This window comes from Prunus avium, chromosome 1 (assembly GCF_965620075.1).
Source record: "Prunus avium chromosome 1, drPruAviu1.hap1.1, whole genome shotgun sequence".
NCBI classification, from domain to species: Eukaryota; Viridiplantae; Streptophyta; class Magnoliopsida; order Rosales; family Rosaceae; genus Prunus; species Prunus avium.
In genome coordinates, this window is record NC_142284.1 from 49,985,271 (window position 1) to 50,001,577 (window position 16,307).

Here is a 16,307-nt window from a genome sequence, read left to right on the forward strand (position 1 = left end):
CACATATATTTCTGTGAAATTTTATAACCAAACCGTGCGACCTAACATTATTGTTTTCCAAGAAACATGTTATGATTTAAATTGTAAAAGGAAAAACACAAAAGAAATACAATGCTTATTATGTAATGGGACTATAAATAGTTTAAGTTGTGAATGTCACTCACGTAATAATACGTGCATCTCGTTTCATTGCATGGGTTTTAATTTTTCATCTATAAAAAAACGATGGAACGTTTTTCATATGAAGTGGGTGGGATGACGCGGCAAGTACCCGGGAATTACGCACAGAGAGCTGTGGGCAGCCCAGTCACTGCCGGCTGTGGTGGGCACCCAGTTATGACCGAGGACCACCGCCATTCCACGTGTCTCCTCCTCCGACCATCGTGGCACACACTTTATGAAAACATGGTCGTCACGTGCGGTTTGTGATCCTAACTCATCGATCTCACGTGTCAAGATCGACGGACCATTTGTTTTACAGTTTTTACTCATCGTCCTTGTCTCAATATTACTAGGAAAAGGGTCTATATTCTTGTCAGTGGAATAAAAAGACAGTTTTAACCCTTATCCTGTATGTATGCACTCTGTCCCAGTCATCTCCTGCCAGACCTTTTTTCAAATTTTCTTTTTTATGGAGGAATTTTTTGAATTTTGAAAAATGGCTCGCTTGCTCTCACTTTACTGACATGCCTACGCCACGAGAGTTGTTAGTGTGCGGCGCGTCAGCATAGGAGCACCACCGTAACCGTAACAGCCTGGTGCTTCCCGTAATTATCCCCCGTTCATAAACTGATAATTGTCGGTGGGTAACAAACAAGGAGGCGAGGGTAATTTAGACCATTTGTAATATCGTATGTTGTCATATCCTACCGATTATAATTTTTTATGGCGCGCCACACACTAGTGAACATGCAAGCAGAGGGCGCGTCGTGAATCATGTTTATAGAATAATTTTGCATTAGTTGGATTAATCAACATATTAAACCTCTCAATTTTCCCTTGTTTAGTATATTTTTTTGGGACAAACGATAAGATAATACAAAATACTTTTATAAATGGGTAATACACCCACAACAAGACTAAATCACCACTAATAAGGTATCGTACTCATCACAAATATACATGGGCGGAACCAAGGCAAGGGCTGCCCTTGGCTCTAGCCCAGGGACAGTTTGGGAAAAAATAAATTAAATATACATATAGTCTAATATTTTAACTATAAAAAATATATATATAATCTCAACACCAATATGCATAGTAAGAGGTCTTTTACATTTGTATTTGGTGTTAAAGTTTGTCCCAACAACAATTTAAAAAAATTTCTATTAATTTGTCTCCAAAAGTGAAGCATTTTTCTAAATAAAATTCACCTTTTCATGAATAATATGGCTCTAATTTTTTTTCCTTGTGTTTACAATTAGCATGATTTATATGATTTAATGTATATTTTTATTTCTAGAAAAACTATCATTAGATTTTAAGCTAATAACTTTAGCTAGCCCATCCATTGAAAAATTTCTGGTTCCGCCCTTGCAAATATATATCGTTTTCGTCATTCATGTGAGCTATCATTCAATCAAGTGAAGACAAATATCACTAAACTAAAGGCTAATTGATGCTTCGTGAAGTTTATTTAATAGACTTTGGAATCATGACGAAAAGAATGAATCAACTTCAAGTAACAAAATAAACATTTATGGATTATAATAAAGTGAGCTTAGTTGATCATTGTAATAAAGTTGACCTAACTTGGTTTAATTGCATAATAAATTATTTAGAATTCTCATTAATTATCTACTATTGATCTACCATTTTGAAATTTATGCTATTTTTTGTGAATAAACCAAAATAGCAAGCATGCAATACAATCTAGTAAAATTAAATTATCATTCGGTAATGTGATGCACGCTCTTGTCGCCGCGTGGATGATGTCCAAAAGCACTGACCCTAACTAAACCAGCTCATTTGAAGCTTCCGAATTAGGGAGACTGGTCTGAGGGCCTCCTCCTCTTCGTCCAACAAAATTCTAATAACATCCATTACTCGGTAAATAAAACTAAAAAATTATTATTATGAAACTAAAAACAAAACCGAAATAAAAACCTTCTTTTCTTTTTTTTCTCACTTTTGTCGCATCGAAGACGCACTTGGTGCTGGTGGTAGTTAGATCGTCACCCTGTCTTTCTCGTTGAACTTTCGTCTGTTTATTTTTATTGTTACTATTCACTTATTATAATTTCCATTTTCTAAGACTTGAAAAAGTAAAAGGAGAAATGGGAAAAGACGTTTGAGCTTTGAATTCACACGAGAAGCAGCCACCCAGATGGAATTGGAAGCACGAGCGAAGCATCTGATATCCTCGTCCACGCGGGAAAATCTCTGTAAATTCTCATATACCCTTTTGTGAATTGCAGATTGTAGCCCCACAGAAAAAAAAGAAAAAGAAAAAGATGGGTCTTTTCTTTTTGGTTGTGAACTTGTGAGAAGGAAATGTCTAGGGCTAGGGCTTACGTTGTTGGTTGCTGCTGATTTTATCATCGTTTTAAAAGAGTAGGTGAAGAAGGAAAAACCCCAATAAAAACGTAAAAACAAAACAAAATTAAAAGGCACAAACTTTGTCTGTCATTGTCGGAAATCTGCGCGTTTTCTGAATTTGTATTTGGGTTTTGTTTATGAAACCCAAAGTAGATATTAATCCATGATTGTTGTGATTTTCTTTCTTTCTAAATCATCTGGGGGTTAACGTTCTGTGGTTTGGTGAATTTAGAAAGAAAATCTGGCGGTGTTATGGTAAAAAATATCAACTTCAAAAAGACTTTGTGATTTTGACTCGATAACGTGGGTTCGTATGAATATTTTGATATAGTTTTTGTCAAGTTTTTCTCCTCTCCTCCCCTCTTTGATTTAATAATTATTCCGAATCAAAATCAAAGACGTGTTGAGCTGTGACCATCTCTCTCTCTCTCTTCTCTTTCTCGTTGCTCTTCTTATTGCTTCCGAGGCCTCTTTTGCAAGCTGTAATTGAATGGTAGCACATTTGGCCTCAAGCCCCACACAAAGTCATTACCTTTGTTTGTCTCTCTCTCTCTCTCTCTCTCTCTGGAATTCACTTGTCTTATAACTTGTCACCGAATGTCACAATGATTTAGAGACGCCTTGCTCTGCTTTATCAACCACGCGTCCATCTTCATCTCTCTCTCTCTCTCTCTGACAATGAGATCGAAGCTCTAGCCTTTTTCTGCCTGCTGGGTCTCTTCATATTCAAGCGGTCGAAAGGGTTTTGGCTCTGCCGAGAAGAAAATAGAGAAAAAAAAACGTTTCATTTCTCAGCTGGGTTCTTGAGATCAGACCCCAGAAACCGGAAATGGCACCCTCCTTCAGCTGGTGGTCTAACAAAGACACCCTCCGAGGCACGCCCGTGGTGGTCAAGATGGAGAACCCAAACTGGTCCATGGTTGAGCTCGAAGGTCCTTCCGAGGAGGACTTCCTCATCGCTGAGTCACCGGGTCGAGTTCGAGGCAAAAACGCCAAGCAGTTCACTTGGGTCCTCCTCCTCAAAGCTCACAGAGCCGCCGGTTGCTTAACCTCTCTCGGCTCCGCAATGTTGGGCCTTGCCTCCGCAATACGACGCCGTGTGGCCTCGGGTCGGACGGACACCGACACCGACGTCGAGCCCGTCGGCCGCGGCAGAGCAGTCGAGAACCCAGCCGTAAGGAGCAGGTTCTATTTCTGCATCAAGATGTTTCTGTGGTTGTCTCTGATTTTGTTGGGTTTTGAGGTGGCTGCTTATTTTAAAGGTTGGCACTTTGGTTCACCACATCTTCAGCTTGAGTACTTGTGGGCTTCACCAATGGGGGTGAAGGGAGTGTTTGATTGGGTCTATTCGAAGTGGGTTTTGATTCGTGTGGAGTATCTTGCTCCCCCACTTCAGTTCTTAACCAGTGCCTGCATTGTGCTTTTCATGATTCAGAGCTTGGATAGACTAATCCTCTGTTTGGGGTGTTTCTGGATCCGGTTCAAGAAGATCAAACCAGTCCCAAAAGAAGGTGCTTTTGATCCTGAATCTGGGGAGACTGGTTATTTCCCTATGGTTCTTGTTCAGATCCCCATGTGCAATGAAAAGGAGGTAAATTTCAAGCTCACTTATAGCTCTTATGGTTTGTGTCAGTTACACTTACTTTGCTGGTAGAGATATCTTTTGTTTTTGTTCTTTTGCTCTTTGCTGACTGTAGAGTTTGAAAATCAGGTTTATCAGCAATCAATTGCTGCTGTGTGCAATTTGGACTGGCCTAAATCGAAGCTGTTGATTCAAATTCTTGACGATTCTGATGACCCAACAACCCAATTTCTGATCAAAGAGGATGTCCATAAGTGGCAGCAAGAAGGAGCCAACATTTTGTATCGGCATCGAGTGATCAGAGATGGATACAAGGCTGGTAATCTCAAGTCTGCAATGAATTGTAGTTATGTCAAAGACTATGAATTTGTGGCCATTTTCGATGCCGATTTTCAGCCCACCCCTGACTTCCTTAAGAGAACAGTCCCTCACTTCAAGGTATGTAATTGTTAATTGTGTTGTTATGGTTTGTTGTCTTTGTTGGGTTGTAATAATCTCTGTAATCGAACTACATTATCATGTAGAATCCATGCTTTTAATGAGAAGTGCTGTTAATTATTATTCTTAAGCAAACCACGATTACTAGAATCAGTTGAATTAAAATTCTACCTTTTGTTGGCATTTCAGGATAATGATGACCTAGGGCTGGTTCAGGCTCGGTGGTCCTTTGTGAACAAAGATGAGAACCTACTAACAAGGCTGCAGAACATTAATTTGTCATTCCACTTTGAGGTAGAGCAGCAAGTGAATAGTGTGTTCATTAATTTCTTTGGGTTCAATGGGACAGCTGGTGTGTGGAGGATAAAGGCTTTGGAGGAAGCTGGTGGGTGGTTGGAGAGGACCACTGTGGAGGACATGGACATTGCTGTCCGTGCCCATCTTCATGGATGGAAATTCATTTTCCTCAATGATGTTGAGGTACAATTTTGTCCCAAATTATGTCTGTTAAAAGTAAGTTTACTCTGTTTCTTTATTGGACTAATGGTTAGTGCTATCTCTGTGCTCAGTGCCAGTGTGAACTACCAGAATCTTACGAAGCTTATCGGAAACAACAGCACAGATGGCACTCGGGGCCTATGCAGTTGTTTCGCCTCTGTTTGCCTGATATCGTAAAATCCAAGGTATATGTACTTTTTGCACCACTTGTTCCTTGTTCAATTAGGCCTATTTTGCTGTTTGTTCAGAAAGGTATTGTGGATTATAGTTCACTAATACGTCTCGTATACTTTGCTTGTCACAGATCAGCATTGGCAAGAAATTCAATTTGATCTTTCTCTTCTTTCTGCTCCGGAAACTGATATTGCCCTTCTATTCTTTTACCCTTTTTTGCATAATTCTCCCCATGACAATGTTCATCCCAGAGGCTGAGCTACCAGCATGGGTTGTATGTTACATCCCAGCTACCATGTCATTTCTCAACATCCTCCCTGCCCCAAAAGCCTTTCCTTTCATTGTTCCTTACCTTCTCTTTGAGAACACCATGTCTGTGACCAAGTTTAATGCTATGATATCCGGCCTGTTCCAGCTTGGTAGTGCATACGAGTGGGTTGTGACTAAGAAATCCGGTCGTTCCTCAGAAGGTGATCTTGCCTCCTTAGTTGAGAAAGAGCCAAAGCATCAAAGGGGGGTGTCAGTGCCGGATCTTGTCGAAATGAAGGAAGAAATTAGACAGCAGGAGCAAAGGGCTTCCAGGAAGAAGAAGCATAACAGAATATATACAAAGGAGCTGGCATTGGCTTTTCTTCTTCTAACGGCTTCAGCAAGGAGCCTTCTGTCTGCTCAGGGCATCCACTTCTACTTCTTGTTGTTTCAGGGGATATCGTTCCTGCTGGTTGGTTTAGACCTAATTGGTGAGCAGGTGGAGTGAAGAGAAAGTAATAGACTTTGTAGGGATATATGGATGATCTAAAGTAGACACAGACAACATGGGTGGTAGAACCGTATCAAAGTAGAACCCAGAAAGAAGAGTCCTGAAGAGAAGGTTGTAGAGGGCTGAGACTGAGTGTACTCTCCTTCTTGCTTGTCCTCCACCCTCCAGACTTCCCCATAACATACCACCCTGAAGGAAAAGAATAGTTTGTGCTATATGGAGAAAGGATGTCATCTTGGTCAAACGCAGATGGTACTCAGAAACACAGATGCCCTTTAACATATTAAATGTTTTGGTTATTTTTTCTATTTATTTTGATTCTTTTGTTTGTAGTCAATTCTTTTGTAAGAAAATTTGTCCTTAAAACATCAAACACAACTTCTTTACAGTTTCAAGGCCATCTTCTTGATGCTTTCTTCTGTCACCTGATCAAGTATAGCCTTAATCGTATAGGTTTCTTCTCTTCTTTGTTGAATTTTTGTAACGTCAGAAATGGAAACAACTCCTCATAAGGTTGAGGTTCTTGGATGCTTAAAAGGTTGGAATGAGCTCTTATATTACATGTTCAGCTCATCCCGCAGTGGGTTATTTTGGCACAACACCAACCAGATAACAAGTTTTAAATAATATATAATCAGTAAAAGTTTGATATGCCTTGCCCAGATAAAAGATTTTCAGATGTCAAAACTCAAAAAGTACTCAAAACAATTAGGTAATTGTGATATACTACTTCAATTCTGTCACCTGTCAAAACAATCACGACTACAACTCATACTTGCATGATTTATGTTATGGTAAGTGTATTCCAACAAATTTTTCTTTTGGTTTTGAAGATTTGAGACAGACTTCATATACACAACTTCCAGACGATAGGATCTTCTCTTAATTCCCAATTCATGATAAGTAGAGAAATGACTGAAACACGGTTAAAGGATCAAAACCAACCAAGAGAGATGGGCAAGTGAGCTGTCTGTTTCTTCAAGGTGTGAAGAATTTTTTTTCTCTGGTAAAAAGCTAGAAGCTAGAAACGTGATGGGCTGCTGCAATAATAATGAACCTTAGACTGGGACGATATAAGATGATGACCAGACCTGACGTGTTAATTGATGTTGTGCTGGTTCTTACCATGAAACTGCATCATCTACATGCTGTATCGCATCGCAATCCCACAACCCACAAGAGAGAGAGCACAGATAGAGTTGCTTGCTTGCTGCTTCGTCAACTGGTTTTGATATCATCTTATTGCAGAAGAAGCATCAATCTCTTTACTTGTATGAAAAAGAAACTGACTTGTTTTTGCTCTACTGGTTTGTGTGAATATTTGGTTTGCATGTAAAACTTGGAAGAAGGAAGTTTTACTTGAATCTACCAAGATTGCTTTGCTTCATCCGATAGTTCACAAATATCTAGCAAAATAGATAAAGTTTTTTTCTTTTTGATGCGAAAAAGTAAAAGTTTTGGACCCCATGAAATTGAAACTACTGTCTTCTTGTTTTGTTTTTGGTCTCAATTCGCTGGTGGGGTACCTTTTGCCTTTTCCATCCTCGAAAGGGCATTAAATCAACAACTAAAACCGACTTGGAGAAACATAACTCATAATTTATTGCAATAAAATGGAGATTTTTATGAGGAAGTTACATGAATATCAAACAATCTGTTACTCCACATCTATTTTCTTATCATGATGCACTCTACAAGAAAATAAAAACATTTCTTTCACAGTTTCTTCCCCAAAAACCCTCAGAAAACTTCAAGCATAGTCCTATTCTACAAACACCAATAACAAAGGTACAAACAATCATCTTCACCAATCAAAGTCTTGCCTTCCTTGTCTGATTATACACAATTTTTTTTTTTTTTTTTGTAATTTAACAAAGTCATCTTCTTCTGCTAAAAATTCGAAGAACAAACAATTAGGAACTGAGAGCCTATACAACTGAAAAACATTCTTCTTCTGTTTCCTTTTTTTTTTCTTTCCAGTTTTTTCTTCTTCTCTAAGTGAGTCAAATACAGTTAACTGAAAATTTGAATTATCCGTTGCGAGGGAGTAGACCATAATATCTGTTCCAAACTTATAGCTCTGATTTCAAGCGGCCTGCTGAACATGATAGCATGTTAAGGTTAGAAGAATGTGAGACATAAATTTCCAGTGATTGCATGCATGAAGTTGTGTTACTTACCATTTTGTCCCAAATTGTCAATAGCTGAACTAGAATCAAAACCCATATGGAAAAGACCTTGGAGCTCACTGTCTAACACAGTCTGAAAAACCGCACACATTATTAAATCAACAGATGTTTTGGACAATCGAAAGGATGATAATGGCATGATTTGAAGATTCTCAAATTACCGGAGGCAAGGAAGGAAATTGTGGAGCTGAACTTGGCATACTTGGCAAGTTTCCTGGGAACATACCATGAGGGTATGGGTGAGAAGAGCTGATTCCAGGACTAAACCCAAAGATAGCTCCACTGCCACTTCGTGAGTTAAGAATCTACAAACAAAGGCAAACCAAGCTCCAAGTTTAACACATTTACCCAATAGTATTGACACAAATAACAAAATTATCGACTAGTAACTAGGGTGAACTCACATCTTTGGATAGAATCCGTTCTATATCGATGTTGAGTTCTGGATTGACTGTCGCGAGTTTCATTGATAAAAACTGAAAGATGAAAGAAAGACAACCTCACTGAATCATAGAACATTTAGGTGCTACAAAACCACGCTACTAATATTTTACAATTATGCACATGGTTCTCTAACTTCAGCTGCTGTAATTCTGTTCAACTAGCAGAAGTTGCAGCGCACCTCTATATGTATGACTACGCAGATATATTTTAATTTACAAAACATGGAGCTAATTCCTAATATTAGATTGCAGAATATCTTACCTCAACTTGCTGTTGCAGAGATTGCACATAGTTGATGATCTCATCAAGCATTACAGCCTTCCCAGTAATCTAGAAAATTGATTGGTTATCTAATTGATCAGTATTTTATATAACATAAAGAGATCATTCAGCACATTGACCAACTCTGAAATTCTGAATACCTTATTGCATCCTGGAACAAGTTCTTGAAGCAATCTCATCCGCTCGCTAATCTTTTCTCTTCTAACCTGCAAGCAGAAACTTTTATTGCATCAATAAACTAAAGAATAGGAGATTTTCTTGAAATTTGATACACAGATATATAGTAATGAGAACATACCCTTTCGGCGAGGCTATGACTATTTGTAGCCTGACCCCTTCTGGCTCTAACATGAATGTAACTGTCCTTTGGATCTCCGCTCTGAGAACTTTCTTTAGCCTGTTTGCCCATCTGCTTACCACGCAAATTTGCAGCCGTGTTGTCTTCAACTTTTGCTTTTTTCTCATCTTGTTCTTTCAGATAATCAGAGCTCTCCCCAGACAGATCCTTGTTAATTTCCCCTTCAGCATTCTAGTACAGATAACAAAGCAATTATGATCACTAGGGCACTGTATTGAAGGGAAACAGAATCATCAATGTCCCAATTGATACAAACTGAACATAGCTCAATTTACCTTATTTGGACTGAATGCAGAATTGGATTCAGGAACTCGTTTCCTTCTCTTTCCATTGGGTGAAGATCCTAAAGCACCCTCTTCCGAAATTTGGCGATCATCATGAGATTGGGCGCCAATTGTTGAAGTCCTCTCAGTGCCCCCCTCCCTGTTTGGGTTATAGTTTGCAGCACACCCAGGGTTTCCAATCTGAGCACACTCAGATAGGCCAAAAGAACCAACCATTTCTGAGAAGCTCCCACTTCCAAAACATGGAAGCTTTGGCACCATGTCGACATAGCTTGAATCAGATGGATATTGAACAAGGTGAGAGGTGCTACTCATTCCCGGATTTTCCAACGCAACGGGGTAAGGAGGATTGGAAAATTCTCTGTGAGAAACGACTGAAGAACCTCCAAAATTATCACTCTGACTCAATGAAACAATTGGATCCCAACCAGAACCAAAGAAAGGGTCAGCTCCATTTGAAGGCTTAAACATGGATACTGAGCTCATTGTCATTTGTGAAACCTTTTCAGGCAGTGGATTTGTGCTCATCCCTGAAGATGGGCAATTCAGACTTCCCTCATTTCTATGTTGAAACCCCCCATCCTCACTGTCATGACCACCCATTTCTGAATTCAGAAGCTTATGGCGTCCCCCTATATATTATTCAAATGACAACACCCCACTTAACAGTTGGCGTAGACCAGGCTATGAATAGAAAATGAAACACAAGAAATCTATGAAACTAAAGGCGAAGTGGGTGGCTTTGACCAAAATTGACTGGTGATATCTTGCAGACTCGACAAGGAACAAGTAACCTTTGCAGCTTTATAGACCTGAGAGGGTGCTAAAGTAACAACAGATGCCTCGCGTTGCAGAATCCCATGGACACAAAGTGAAAGGATAAATCCAGTGCATCAGGCATAAAATCTTATATGGTACCAGCTACTCTCCTCTTCCTTTCAAAAACCCTAGGATCAAGCTTACTCTAGTGCAGAGAAAGAAAAAATAAAAAATAGAAGAAAATGCTCCCCCCAGACAAGAAAAGTGAACCTTTCAGAGCATAAAGTAGACATGGACAAACAATGACATTAGCTAAGTAACAGCTCAACAGAGTAACAAAAAGAAAGCAGATTCCCTTTTCCTCTTTTGTATAGGGGCGAACTAAAATTTCATATCCTCAACTCAATCAAACATCAATCTGATTGATGGAAAGCGGTTCTGAATCTCTTCAACTATGACCAAAATTGGAGAATCACTCCAAGCTTCAAGCAATGAATGATTATAATAAAAAAAGAAAAATATGTTTACCAGTTACTAATAATAAGGAAATAACAACCAGCTGAAGTTTTGAATAAAAAAGACCCAGAACCAAGAAAAAGGAAAGTTACAGAACCCCTTTTGAGATATTCTCAGATGGGTACCCAAGAAAGACCAAAAGGCATCAAATTCTACTTGAATTGTGCAAGAGCTGAAATGGACAGGGTTTTAGCAGTCCCCTTAATTGGGTTTTTGATTGTACCTTCAAAAGCATCAAATGCTTGGTTAAATTCGACAAGAAAAACCCAATTCACCAATTGGGTACTTTCACAAACAGCAAAGGAAGCATCAAGTTCCAACCTTTATAGATCAAAAACAATGCAGAGAGCTATGGAGCTAGAAAGAGACATAGAAAGAGTGAGACTTTGCTTACCTGCTCAAGTTAACAGGTGACATGTATGATTTTAAAAGACCAGACTAACTACTGCCAACTGCTCTTGTTGGAAAATTATTACAGAACCTAATCTCTTTCCCTTCCACACTTTACTCTTTGTAATTTCTCTTCTCTCTACTTTGAACTTTCTTTCTTTACAATTTATCAATTATAATAATGGCTCCCCCTGTATTTTCTTTCATTTAAAATTGAAGAGGTTCTTCTCTTCAAGGCCAAGCTTTGCTTGCTTCCATCTTTGACATACTTTTTTTTACTGACACATTTGCCAACTATTCTAACAGACCTCTCTTTGCTGTTACACACTCATTTTTCTCAGTGCCAACTAACCCCCTTTCATTTCTTTTGAGAAGGCTCATTATGCTCCTAACCTCCATCATCCTCCATCTACATCATTGCACATCACTGTAATTCACTGGGGCCCATACAAAATCTTCCTTGTGCACCATTAGATTTCTGATTTAGTATATGTCTTCCCTGTCAAAGATGCCTTCCACTTTTCATCAAAAAAAAAAAGATGCCTTCCACTTGTTCACTTGGTGGGCCCCACTTGACAGGTGTATGTCTATCAAGGGACCACAATGAGAGTGTAGGCTGTGGTTGCATAACAGGGATTGGTACCTCAATTTCCTTCAAGTAATTTAATATTAGTTGGCACTACTTGTAATCTTTTTCTTTTTTACTTTGGAGGGGTTTGAGCCTCTGACCCTCAGGAACATAAGGAATAATGGAATCTAATCATCAATTTACCTCCTTGTCCTGGTACGGTTTCCAGCTGTAGTATATTATTGTGTGTTTTGCTTTGCCCTCAGCCAATTACCCAACAAACCTGGTCAAACCAAATTATCTGGTCAACCCTCCTAGGCCTGGTTGTGATCTTGCTGGAAAAACCAAAAATTATTCCGAAAATAGCGGCTAATTTGCTACGAGGTCGTGATCTGGTGTGACACACTACATCCTATAAATGGGTCATTAAATATTGTTTAGTAAATAATTTAAGTGGGGTTTTTAATCTCTGTTTAGTGAATGAGGGACCCACAATAAGGACTGCAAATCAAATAAAAATAGGTAGATACGATGATAGGGATGGTACACCTAACTTGATCAGTGATCGATGCGGGTACTCACGACTCACACTGGATCATACCCCTCACCTCATTTCAAAGTGGTAAGGCTAGAAAAAAAACCTCTCAAGACCAATTTTTTATTTTTTTGTGAAATGAGAATAACAGTGATTGGCCGTGACAGACTGCCACATGAAAAAATTATCACAAGTGACATATCGTAATTGGCCGGAAATAGCAAAACAATATTATCTCCATTTTACATAAGTGTTTTTCCTCTTTAGAGAAGAACAAGATCAATATCTTGGCTTTCAAATATTTTTATTTTTATTTTCTAGGTTTGAAAGGGATTTTGTTTGCATATTGAAATTGAAAAGATAAACAGTAATTGGGGTGATCAAAGTAGGTTTTGATTGGTAGAAAGTGATAAATTATGCTCAAAATTGACTTAGTTTATTGATAAAATGCATCCAAAACCATGAACATGATACATTACAATAATCTGAATAAAGCTTTCTTCTTTAATCTAATCAATGTTTTCCTCTGACAAAAAAAATAAAAATAAAAATAAAAATAAAGCTTTCATTTAGTTTGGCCAGCTCTACTTCCAGTTAAACAAAGCCACAGATGTGATTCAATTCAGCCAACTTCCTCATAAAAATGTTTCAAACTCCAAAATCCCACAAAGAATTCATTTATTTTTCCTTATAAAAGAAAATGGAATTGATTATAATATAAACCAAAATAATTCAGGTAGGATTATTGACCCAGCTACATTGGTGGTGGTCCTTTCAGAGTATAAGAGGGCAGGTTAGATCCCAATAATGCTGCATGTGTTAAACATCAGTGAACTGTAGCAGAAACTGTTCATAAATAAGTAAAGTAAACAAACCACCATAATTAAGTTTTTTTTAGATAATTAACATATAATTAAGTTAATAATAAAGCATAAGCCACAAAGACTAGAGAAGAAAAGAGAGAGTCTTATCACGCGTGCAGGGCATGGCATTGAAGCTTCAGGTGGGTCTTAATCTTAATCCAAGATATATATGTGTGGTCCTACCCTGATTAGCAATGATGGGGTTGATACCTAAGACTAAGAGAGACGAATCTTATAAGATTTTTATTAGCCCCATCAAACCCAAATTCTCTTTAATTAAATAACTTCTAATCTTTGCTTTAACATACTTCCCCAGCCCATGCTTGAAAGATTTATACTTTTAAAGAAGCTTTTTCCTTCTTTACCAAATCAAAAAAGTTGCCACCCCTCCTTTTTCTAGTTGCACAAAGCTCTACTTATTGCATGCAACGAACTTGTAGCTTAAGTACTTAAGAATATTGTCTCTGCATCTAAGATATATTGAGTTCGATTCCCCCTCTATCTATCTGCAATAGATGAGTAACCCTTGTAATTATTATTTTAATGGGTGGTTGGAGTTTGAATAAACACAGTACAGCTACAACTCATGAAGAACAGATTAAAAAAAGAGCACATGATTAGTAAAACTCAGTCCATGATGGAGTTTAGAGATATTAAATCACATTCAAATTAAGAATTCTCAAAACTCACCATATCTTCCAATGAAAATTAACAAAGCATGCGCAAGAGGAGAAGTAATCATCATCCTGATTTAGCTATGATGCATGCATGCCTTGGTCTTTACAATCATTTTAAAAAACAGAGAAAGAAAAAAAGCTTCTATTGTGCCTCACTGAAAATGGGGTACATCTTTTGTGTATGGAAGTACTAAAATTAGACCAAATGAGGGACAAATTAAACTAACTGCAGGATAATGAAATGATGGGTTTATTTTACTTTATATTTTTCCCAATTTCAAGATTTTGGGAAAAATAAAATCAAGGGGCATATGAATCTTGCATCGACCCTGATGGCCAAAGATTCATGCATTGAACATAATGATGAACTGAGAAGCTAAGCTGAGCAAAACTGGTACCTCTCAGCTTCTGCTTCTGCAGGTTACTGAATTAAGACCCGCCAGCAGATTTTATTCTTCTCAAAAGCACTAAGTGTCTTTTCTGTCAAGGAAAAAATATATACGAAGTCCATGAAAACATAATGTAACGTACAGATTGTTATCTATCAGGAGAGCTCTGTAGCTATAGGTCTTGGTCTTGACTCTTTTCATCTCTCTAAATTTATATTCCCCATGTGAATTATGGAATATCACAATTCTTGACAGATAAACAGATAGAATATATGTATCACCTTTTTTACTGGCTTCACCTGCACATTTTGTGCTAAGATGCCCCCATTGCTTCATTTGGTTGAACTACAACCAAAATTCTACTGAGAGATTCATCCTGTTCTTTCCTAAAGACTGTCATAGAGTTTCCTTTTTGTTTTCTAATTTTATGGGATTTTCTTGCAATTTCACATAAAGTGCTGTTATTTCCACCCACCTCTCCTATTTCCTCACTCACTTTATCTTTAAAACTTTTAAAACAAATGTACTCATTTGTAAATTGACTTCTCTATCCCTTAGCTAATTGTTGACAACTGGACACTCACTTAACTCTAAGTTAACACTCTTTAAGTAAAAAATAATAATAAAGGAAAAAAAAGAAGCCCAACAAACAACAACCAGAACACCCACCCGACACCACGAACCGACCTCCCCTCCTCACCTCACCACCAGCCACATATTCAACATTCTTCAAAACTTCAAAACCACGCAATCCCGATTCCACATATTCAACATTTTTCAAAATCACACAATTCCAATTTCATAAATTCAATATTTTAGAAAACCTCGAAAACCCAATTCCAAAAATTCCACTACTTTTTATAACCCAAGAGACCTAATTCCACAATTTCAATCATTTTCAAAACCCAACAAACCCAATTTCACAATTTCAATAATTTTCAAAACCCCTGTAGCACTTGAGCATGTCAGGGTTTAGGTACATCAGAAGTGGTTCTTGTTAGGTTCGGGCGGCTGCCAAATGTTATGATTCCATATACAAATCCAACCTTTTCTTTTCTTTTATAAAATTTTCATGAATATAAACACACCACCTTACGTATGTATGGTGGTGTGTTTTACGGTATGTATGGCAAGCTCTTCTTTTCTTCTCTACTTGTGTGTTACGGTACTTGTACTGTGTTTATGTATAGAATTACGTCGTTTTAGGTCATAGTTGTGGGCCAGTTGTTTAACAGTCATCAGAAACAAAGCCATTACTTTCATATAACAGCCCAATCTATAGGGTTCTAGGAATTATTTCTAAATCGGCCCAGGTCATAAAATTGGAGCTGGGGAGCTGAAGTAATTTAGTTTAGCCCAATCTTAGGACTGGGTGCCTGACCCAGAAAAAAAGAAGAAAGGAAGGAGGGCCGGCTCTCAAGGTTTTTAGCCATTAGAGTAGGTCTAGACCTTGGTTTTCTTGGGTCTAATGGGCCTCAAAATTATACCCCAACAGAGACAGCAATATATGTGGTCTCAAATAAAAGGTGTTGAGGGTTAATGTCAGCTAATTTAGCCTCCTTGTCGCATGCATCTAGAATTCATTAAACTTTCATTGAAAATATTATATATATATAAAAGAATATGAAAAAAAATTACTGTTATCTGCAGCAGAAATCAGTAAAACAGGAAGCTTTATTTGCTGGTGAGTAAAAAGTGTTTCAGGGAGGGTTCAGAAACTGAGTAGATAAAACCAGAGAACAAAACAATTGAACAAGCAACAAACCATAAGGAAGTGATGGTGGTGATACTGTGACAATGACAATGCAACCATCCCTGTTTTTTATTTTTCTTTTCTTTTCCTTTTTGTTGTTGGTTAGAATGCCACCATTAATGTTACAGGACCTGAGAAGCGTACGTGTCTGAAATCAATGGGACCCCTGCAAAAAATTTGAAAATGCAGAACCAAATTGAAGAACACTGGTAAGGTATTATCTTGGATTTTGTTCCAATTTGATCTGTTTCTCTCTCAGGGGTCCAGCTATTTTGACTCTCCTGTCTATATAGTCTATAGTTCAATAGTAGGG

At 38.0% G+C, this 16,307-nt stretch overlaps 2 protein-coding genes across 5 annotated transcripts; one reads left to right on the plus strand and one right to left on the minus strand.

Annotated features, from left to right (window-relative positions):
• Positions 1–2,925: 2,925 nt before the first annotated feature.
• Positions 2,926–6,382, plus strand: CSLC12 (Cellulose-synthase-like C12). Its single transcript, XM_021972318.2, has 5 exons — positions 2,926–4,126; positions 4,247–4,555; positions 4,745–5,035; positions 5,125–5,238; positions 5,358–6,382. Exons 1-5 carry the CDS (start codon positions 3,365–3,367, stop codon positions 5,982–5,984), a joined length of 2,103 nt encoding a protein of 700 aa, XP_021828010.1. The 5' UTR covers positions 2,926–3,364; the 3' UTR covers positions 5,985–6,382.
• Positions 5,452–11,557, minus strand: LOC110768553 (basic helix-loop-helix (bHLH) DNA-binding superfamily protein). 4 transcript variants are annotated; one of them, XM_021972321.2, is made up of 9 exons: positions 11,214–11,557; positions 9,536–10,176; positions 9,201–9,431; positions 9,043–9,108; positions 8,882–8,950; positions 8,581–8,652; positions 8,338–8,481; positions 8,168–8,249; positions 5,452–8,085 (listed from the first exon to the last, which is right to left on the minus strand). In XM_021972321.2, exons 2-9 carry the CDS (start codon positions 10,145–10,147, stop codon positions 8,060–8,062), a joined length of 1,302 nt encoding a protein of 433 aa, XP_021828013.1. In that variant the 5' UTR covers positions 10,148–10,176; positions 11,214–11,557; the 3' UTR covers positions 5,452–8,059. The 4 variants fall into 4 exon arrangements, with proteins under 4 accessions (XP_021828013.1, XP_021828012.1, XP_021828014.1 ...); XM_021972320.2 differs by having other exon boundaries at positions 9,536–11,042; XM_021972322.2 differs by having other exon boundaries at positions 11,043–11,557.
• Positions 11,558–16,307: the final 4,750 nt, after the last annotated feature.

Bases quoted from the DNA above. Each gene is read 5' to 3' on its own strand.
- LOC110768553 (XM_021972321.2), bottom strand. From the start codon at position 10,147: ATGGGTGGTCATGACAGTGAGGATGGGGGGTTTCAACATAGAAATGAG. The intron at 8,653-8,881 runs GTAAGATATTCT...TTCATCTTTCAG, and splicing joins CTCTGCAACAGCAAGTTGAG to TTTTTATCAATGAAACTCGC. The intron at 8,250-8,337 runs GTAATTTGAGAA...GCGGTTTTTCAG, and splicing joins AATTTCCTTCCTTGCCTCCG to ACTGTGTTAGACAGTGAGCT.
- CSLC12 (XM_021972318.2), top strand. From the start codon at position 3,365: ATGGCACCCTCCTTCAGCTGGTGGTCTAACAAAGACACCCTCCGAGGC. The intron at 4,556-4,744 runs GTATGTAATTGT...TTGGCATTTCAG, and splicing joins GAACAGTCCCTCACTTCAAG to GATAATGATGACCTAGGGCT. The intron at 5,036-5,124 runs GTACAATTTTGT...CTCTGTGCTCAG, and splicing joins TTTTCCTCAATGATGTTGAG to TGCCAGTGTGAACTACCAGA.